This window comes from Akebia trifoliata, unplaced genomic scaffold, assembly GCF_017979445.1.
Source record: "Akebia trifoliata isolate Shusen 1 unplaced genomic scaffold, ASM1797944v1 Contig00504, whole genome shotgun sequence".
NCBI lineage: Eukaryota > Viridiplantae > Streptophyta > Magnoliopsida > Ranunculales > Lardizabalaceae > Akebia > Akebia trifoliata.
The window spans coordinates 32,340-39,958 of record NW_028237044.1 but is presented as its reverse complement, the minus strand read 5'-3'; the positions used below and the strand labels follow the sequence as shown (position 1 = coordinate 39,958).

Sequence of the window (7,619 nt, the reverse complement as noted above, 5' to 3'; positions counted from 1 at the left end):
GGCATCACTATGTGAAAAAAGTCCATATTTGACGGTCTCGGCCCGTCAAATTTTGAGAAATTTGACGGACCATTCTGTCAAATATGCCTATCAAATATTTTCTTGTAGAATTTTTTTTTTGACGGCCCTGAACTATCAAATTATTGGAGAAAATAAGCTTAAAAAAAACAAAAAAAATCCGTCGAATATGAAGATTTAACAAACAATAGGGCAGTCCTCTAATTCACCAATCACAATAAACGAAATAGCAATAAAAAAAATCAATCGTTTTTCTATTTATAATAAAAGAAATTATTTTTCTGAATTTATAATTTAAAAAAACGGATCATTACATTCATCACAAATATTCTTTCAATAATTTGGTACAAAAAAGGTACTAAAATACAAGATTAATCAAAAATAAAAAAATTGGTCACGGCATGTTTGCTTTCCCTTTGACACAAACACCACTCTTATCTTTTAGAGATACTTTCATATGTAGTTAGGAAGGTACACGTGTATCACCCGTAGTCTGCTTCTTCCGTATTGAAGCACCCACTACAATACGTTCCACCAATGGACCAAACCATGTTTGCACCGGTTCTTTAGGGTACATGAAGGTCATGGAGCTGAAAGAGTCATCTGGTGGATACTTATCAAAGGAAGGATCAATGTGATGTGAGGAACCCAAGGGGAAGCCAGGTGTTCCATCCTAGTATGGTGGAGGGAGGAAACTTCTCACTTTTGATCTTTGCATTTTCATGTGTAATTAGACGTTGTCGCCTCTGAGAAAGAAAGCAAATACATTGAACAAACTTAAAATTTATAGAATAACTTCATTAAATATAGCATAATCAAGAAAAAAAAACCATCAGTTATACAGACATTTACATTTATTTTGAAGATAACAAAATGGATTTCAAATAACTTATTGTTACTTTGATTTCCACTATTTAAGTTCAAAATTTAAAATTCATTTTGAACAGCTCTTATTTTTATCCCCTCTATTGTTTCTTTGGAACAAAAGGAAAACTATAACCAATCAATGAAATGTTGGTTGTTCAGAATATGTCATGTAGTATTTTTCTGTAATCGAAACCTACTCATCAAACCAAAAAAAAAAAATTTTGATAATTAAAGGATTCTTATCTAGCATACATCAAGATTGGGTTGAAGCTCTGCATTCACTTTGGGAGTAGGAAATGCCCTTGTAGCTTGATCACGCGAGTGACTTTTCTTCACACCAACACCATTGGCTTGTCACCATCTGCTCTCAGCCTACACAGCCACAAGCCCACAACTATGATTTGGGTTACCAGCATGAATAAAGTATGAGCAAGAGACCTATATATAAATACAACTAATATCTCATCAAATGGTTGACATGGAATTTAAGGCCTCCCTACATGGAAGCTTTAGAAATTTTTTTAGTTAAAATGTAATTTTTACTATTTTAGAAATTATTAAGAAAGCTACTAGTATTGGAATATAGGCAAATAATGTAAATTTAGTCACCCACAGACCTTCTAACTTCTTCATCCCATAGCTTAGCGTCCATTTCCTTGCTTGGAGGATATTGTGGGAGGTTTGAGGGCTCACACGCATATGGCTTGGTTGTGAAGAACTACAAAATAGAAAACAAGCAATCATGGAAACCATCTTGCACAATACATTGGAAAATATAAAGGGAATTGTAGAAAGATTATCGACTCACACCGAAAAGACCTCATGAAACCAAACCAACAGCTTAACAGAAATTGAGTGGCCATGTTATTGGAAAAAGAGAACCAAACAGAGCAATAAGTTGCAAAGTGCTCATGAACCATCAAACCTCATCTTGAAAGAAATCAAAACATACAAAAATTGAGTCTTGAGAAGTTGATCCCAACTTCTTCATTTCATGTTTCCTATAAGAATAGTAAACTAGTAAGAAATAATCATCACCATATCCATCTCTTCTTCTCTATTTTTCTTACTCAAAATCATCTCACTTAACTCCTTTGCCTTCTTCAACAATAACATCTGTACCTATAAGGAAAAAATAACATCTACTACAAATCATGAGCTATGCGTATGACATGATTTTGTCATTTTGATAGAAAGGGTGAATGTGGGCATTGAACCCATGTCTGTGGTATTGTCATTCGCACAGGCTTCACTAACTAACAACATATCTTAAGAGTATTAGGGGAAAACAAATCCTTTTGAGTACCTGTCACGGTTCCTATTCCCATTAGAGATGAACCTGCATTTGCCATAATGGCTCGCACATCGGCAAAATCAACATTCACCATACCTGGCACCTGCAATCAAAGTAACCCACCACCAATTAGAAAACAAGAAACATCGACTATCAGACGCCCTTTAATGATAGTGAAATGGATGTCCCATCATCCCATATATTAACAGGACTACCTCTTCTGTATGAAAAGAAGAAGAAATTCAGCAAAGAGAAATGTTGCATAAGAAAATTGAGATTTCCTTACTGATATGTTTTGTCCAGATGGAAATGTACCAACTTCTTATCTTTACTTTGAGTCTCAAAGATACCTCCTCAAGGCATGCATGTCCAACAGGCTTGGAGCATGTTGAATGCCTATGTGACAGAGACAGATATGAATGTTTAACATGCATATGCATGTTGACACACTTAGAAACACATTAAATATAGCTAGAAGTATATCATAGTACATATGTATGGACAAGCCAACATGTGACTTATCAGTGCCACTATGTAAGACATGCCATATCTGTCCATTTCACATAGCTGAACTCCCTTTGAGAGATGATAAACACACACGAACAAGCAATCAAACCATGAATAGCTAACATAGCTAGTAAGTACCCTAAACTTTTAAAGATTTAATATGTCACGCTTCAGCCGCAGCCCACCACTGTAGAAAAGAACACAGATAAGTTCATAAAATAGAACATGGAGGAAACCATTGCCACTGGTCATTGTTGAAGAAAATGCAGGAAATTTTGGGTGACAATTTTTTTTTAATTTGGTAATTAAGAAGGTGTTGTTTCCAGAACCTGTCTTAGCTAGTGCATTTCTATACACTTGATAAGGAGGGTTTGTTAGTTAAGATATTAAGCAAAATAGCGTGGATGTTACCAGAGCATTGTATGCTGACTAACATCATTAAACTCTGCTTAATGCAAAATGTAATTCAAACCCTTGAAACTTTAAATCCCCTCATTATCAAATTGTTTCACAGAAAGCTGGCCTAAGTTACTGGAGTTAATCTGTCAATTTCCTGGATTTAACTTGGCTGAGGCAATGTAAAAGCCTACTGATTCTTTACAAGAAAATAATACTGAAACCATTATATAATAAATTTTCATTTGTTGCTTCTTATATCATAAAAACTTTGTTTGATCAACTGAACTGCCTACCTTGGACAACATTAGTTAATTTTCTGCTAAATATAGGTGGAATCTAAGGCTCAAATGTCCGGACTGGGGCTGTAGCTTTGACTTCGTCCAACCACAATGACAAGTGTTCCTCATTGATTGAATCATTTGATCTTAGGTATCATGATCTTATAGGAGGAAAGCTTTGATTAGGCTATCAATGGATCGGATCAGAACTAATGCCCCAATCCATTTCAATCCGATAAGTTTGCCATGGATTGGGTCCCAATAAGGATCCAATTTCATAATCACCTATATTGGATCAACCATGTCCCGATACTATTTATTAAAAGGTGTGATGATTCTGTAACTCAACCTGGTGACATGTACCCTGTCATAACCATAGATTTTTTCTCTTGGGATACATCATTGCACATCCCCATAAAATATGTGCAGTCATCCAAGGAAAAAAAATCTATAGTCCAGATCAATGAGATTTTGAGTTATCCTATTAAGTTGAGTTATAAAATCAGTATTATATTAAGAGTTATGTTGGGAAAAAACACTTTGGGTCTTGTATTAAAACGTGAAGGCTATTGACGAGGAGTTAAATAAAATGATGACTAATCCATACCTTAAACACCGTTGCAAGAAGCTCCTAAACTTTGTAGTACCAGGTTCATTATAACCCAAGAACCCTGTCAGGTCTTACTTTTGGTTATGAAGGCTCTGATTAATGAACCTTAACCTCGGGACATTCATCTCACCTTTACTATTACTTGTACCCATGGTTGGGGATGACAAATCTTCTCCGAATGCCTTGCTTGCATGCCTGATCTAGTCCGAGATAGTATTTTTCAGGCATTGGAAATGCCTTGAGATGGGTCTTGAAAGCTAACACGGTGTAAGGTGTAGCAGAGAAGTTATCTGTAGCTGCAGCTATGCTTGCAAAACTGAATAACGGCAACTCTACAGCGTTGTTCCCACCTTTCCCAAGTTTATTTACATCAGTGCGTCCATTAGTTGTAGCTTTAGAGCCAATAGACGAATCAAACAATAACAAATCCTGGTTTGTTTCCTTCTCTGTTTCAAATAGATGGACATTACTTCCTAAGCAAGGAAATTGATTCTTCATTTGCTGCCAAAATGATATCCTTACCTTTTGATTTGAGCTTTCTCCTCCATACGTGACACATGAAGGATATTGAGATAAACATTGTTATAAGAATGGGCACTGTAACAAATGCCCATATATGCCTATTTCCCGAATCTGAAACCGAAGTCTTCTTTCCTTCAGTTGATGAGGGAATCTTGTTTCCTGAACCAACCACTAAGTCTTTGTTAGTCCAAGAATAACCATCACACATCAAATAATGTCAAAAAGAAAGGAGGATGTTAAAATGGCTGGAGAGATTTCCTCGTTTATTCTAGAATTCCTTCAATTACTTCTCCATTAAAAGAAAAAAAAGGATTGCTAGGCTCAATATGCAAACAGAATAAAAATGGAAAATAACATTTCACATCACTATGTCGAGTAGTGATGAGAGTGTTCACTAACGAAACCTCTCCCACGACATCGAGTAGAGCTATTGAGGGACAAACAAGTCCTCTCTATCCAACTCTGCAGCCCAGTTTGAGGGGGAGTAGACAATTATAAATTTAGACCACATGGAGATGATTCAAGTCGTCATATGGCCATGATCGTACATGCTTTCAAATCTCTTATGCAATCCCACAATTCAGATAACCAAAGGATATGGTACAGCTCTAATGAGAAGAATAGTTGCATAAATCATTTATTCTTTCTTGGGTAGTTTCCATAATATGGTATGGTTGTGAGGAGAATTTGACACACTTAATATACTTATAACCCAACTAAACCTTCTTGTCTTCTTACCTTCAGAATTAGAAAGCTTTGAAGCAGAAAATTGGAGATAGAGATTTCCTCCAACACTGTCACATTAGAAAACAATTGGGATTAAGAGAAAACAAGAACGCATCCATACCTAGTTCAGAAGCCGCCATTCGAATGTAAAGATCTTGTCCAGCAACATTCATCTTTTTGATATCAATAAGGTCACCGAACCAGATCACACAGCCAATACTTCCTCGAGTAATATACGACTAGTGTAAGCCATACAAGAACAATTATTCAGGCACGCGACCCTGCATTCCTCGCAAGGCCACCTTTGACTCTGCCAACCACACCCTCACCCACCTTTGAGGAGCATAATGCTTGTTGGAAACCTAGTATATAGAAATCTCTTTGATGAAATATATTCCAATCAACAAAAATAAAATAAAATAAAATATTTTAAAGTTATTAATCAGGCTAATATTTTGTTTAAAGTTCAAGCTACCAAACATCACATCCTCATTGGGTTCCCCCATTCATATGGACAGATAAAATACATAATCAAGCAAGAAGTAGAAAACAAAAAAGTTACTAATCAGGCTAATATTTTGTTTAAAGTTCAAGCTACCAAACATCACATCCTCATTGGGTTTCCCCATTCATATGGAAAGATAAAAATACATAATCAAGCAACAAGTAGAAAACAAAAAAGTTACTAATCAGGCTAATATTTTGTTTAAAGTTCAAGCTACCAAACATCACATCCTCATTGGGTCCCCCATTCATATGGAAAGATAAAATACATAATCAAACAAGAAGTAGAAAACAAAAGAAACAAAAACAAAAGTAAAGAGAAAACATGAAACAAATATCTAGTCTCGGTGAGTAGATCAAGGTATTACTGAAACCCAACTTTGTAAATAAATCTGTTTTTCTCTATAATAACTCTTATTGTTCTCTTTATTGATTGTAGCTAGTGAATCAGATTAAGCAGCTTGTTGAAGCTGGTGGGTCAGCTCCAAAGGATGAATAGAAGTTGTAGTTGTGATGGTAGAAGGCAATCTAATAAAGTTTAAAATAAGCGAGTGAGATGCAGAATATGTAATGAGATCAGAGGAAATGAAAGTTGTTATTTGTTCTATAATTAATAGTTTCTGTTATTTTAAAATTTATCTAAATGTTGAGTTGGTATGGTATATTTAAAGAAATAATATGAGTTCTATCCGTAAATGGAAATTGAATAACTAGGCCTACTAATCCACAAACAAATATAGAAGTAATCCAAGAAAGTCTACTTATTTAGAGTAGAAACATCCAATAAATCCATACAGAAGCTAAGTTTACATGGTTGGATTTCTTCCTATGAATGCAATTGATTTGTAAAATTCAAGAAAACCTGTCCCAACCATGTAAACTGAGAATCAACAACCTCACCACCTCACTACATCCATAAGAATTCAAAAACAATAAAAAAAGATCAAATTGATGTACTCAGTAGCAATTAAACAACAGATCCAACGATTCAATTAATGAAATCTAAAGTGAATGTGTGTGTGTGAGAGAGAGAGAGATTTATACATCTTGGAAAGTATGTTGGGGGCTCCATCAGTGACCTTCGCGACATAGAGCAAAGCTTGTGGGGGCTTTTAGATCCTTCAACAAGTTCAATAGATCTAGCTTCGACTTAGCTCTGAGATCGAAGAACTTGTAGAATCAGAAACCCTAGATCTTATCTTCAACAACCTGAACAGCATTATGGATCCACCAACCTGAGAAATTTCGAGAGTGACTTCGATACTTAGGTTAATGGCTTCTACTTCACTCTATCATTTTAAATGTTTATAGATCAAGATCACTTCGAGACGGAGAGAGATATCGAGCGATCAAATAAAGAGCGAGAGATCAGATCGAAGGGAGATAGAGAGCGAGAGATCAGATCGAGGAAGAGAGAGAGAGAGAGAGAGATCGAGAAGAAGAGCGACAGAGAGATCGAGAGGAAGAGAGACAGAGAGATCGAACTAGAGGGAGAGCAACAATCGAGAGAGAGAGGTGAAAAATTCGACCCGTGTTTATATGAGTTAAAATACTCAAAATTCGTGGGCCCATGGCCGCGGAATTTCACTTCAAAAATTCGTCGGGCCACGCCCAACAAATTCTTTTCCAATATTGACGATTTTCACGTAGTGCATACTCAATCGACTCCATGACGTGACAAGTTCGGGAACCATAGATCTATACTCCTCGGGATACAAGATTGCACTTTCCCATAAAAAAGTGTATCCTGAGGGAGCCATGTATCCCGAGATGTACAAATCTATAGTTCCCGAACTTGTCCACGTCAAGGAGTCAATTGAGTATGTCACTTGGCGAATAAAATTATCAAGAATCAAAAATAAATAAAGAACCAATCAGGCCATTTTTTGTGGAG

The 7,619-nt window shown here is 35.9% G+C and overlaps 1 protein-coding gene across 18 annotated transcripts; it reads right to left on the bottom strand.

Moving 5' to 3' along the window:
• Positions 1 to 283: 283 nt before the first annotated feature.
• LOC147381413 (uncharacterized) lies at positions 284 to 7,282 on the bottom strand. 18 transcript variants are annotated; one of them, XM_086430457.1, is made up of 9 exons: positions 6,770 to 7,282; positions 5,343 to 5,583; positions 4,496 to 4,654; positions 4,104 to 4,419; positions 3,971 to 4,034; positions 2,825 to 2,873; positions 1,503 to 2,282; positions 1,138 to 1,257; positions 284 to 764 (listed from the first exon to the last, which is right to left on the bottom strand). In XM_086430457.1, the coding sequence occupies exons 2-4, from the start codon at positions 5,392 to 5,394 to the stop codon at positions 4,112 to 4,114; spliced, it is 519 nt and encodes a 172-aa protein (XP_086286583.1). In that variant the 5' UTR covers positions 5,395 to 5,583; positions 6,770 to 7,282; the 3' UTR covers positions 284 to 764; positions 1,138 to 1,257; positions 1,503 to 2,282; positions 2,825 to 2,873; positions 3,971 to 4,034; positions 4,104 to 4,111. The 18 variants fall into 18 exon arrangements, with proteins under 18 accessions (XP_086286583.1, XP_086286575.1, XP_086286582.1 ...); XM_086430449.1 differs by having other exon boundaries at positions 1,503 to 2,873; XM_086430456.1 differs by lacking the exon at positions 2,825 to 2,873.
• Positions 7,283 to 7,619: the final 337 nt, after the last annotated feature.

Excerpts from the sequence above, each read along its gene's own strand:
- LOC147381413 (XM_086430444.1), bottom strand. The coding sequence starts at position 5,394 with ATGAATGTTGCTGGACAAGATCTTTACATTCGAATGGCGGCTTCTGAA. Across the intron at positions 4,655-5,342 it reads AATGGCGGCTTCTGAACTAG|GAAACAAGATTCCCTCATCA; the intron begins GTATGGATGCGT and ends TGGTTGGTTCAG. Across the intron at positions 4,420-4,495 it reads GAGAAAGCTCAAATCAAAAG|AGAAGGAAACAAACCAGGAT; the intron begins GTAAGGATATCA and ends TATTTGAAACAG.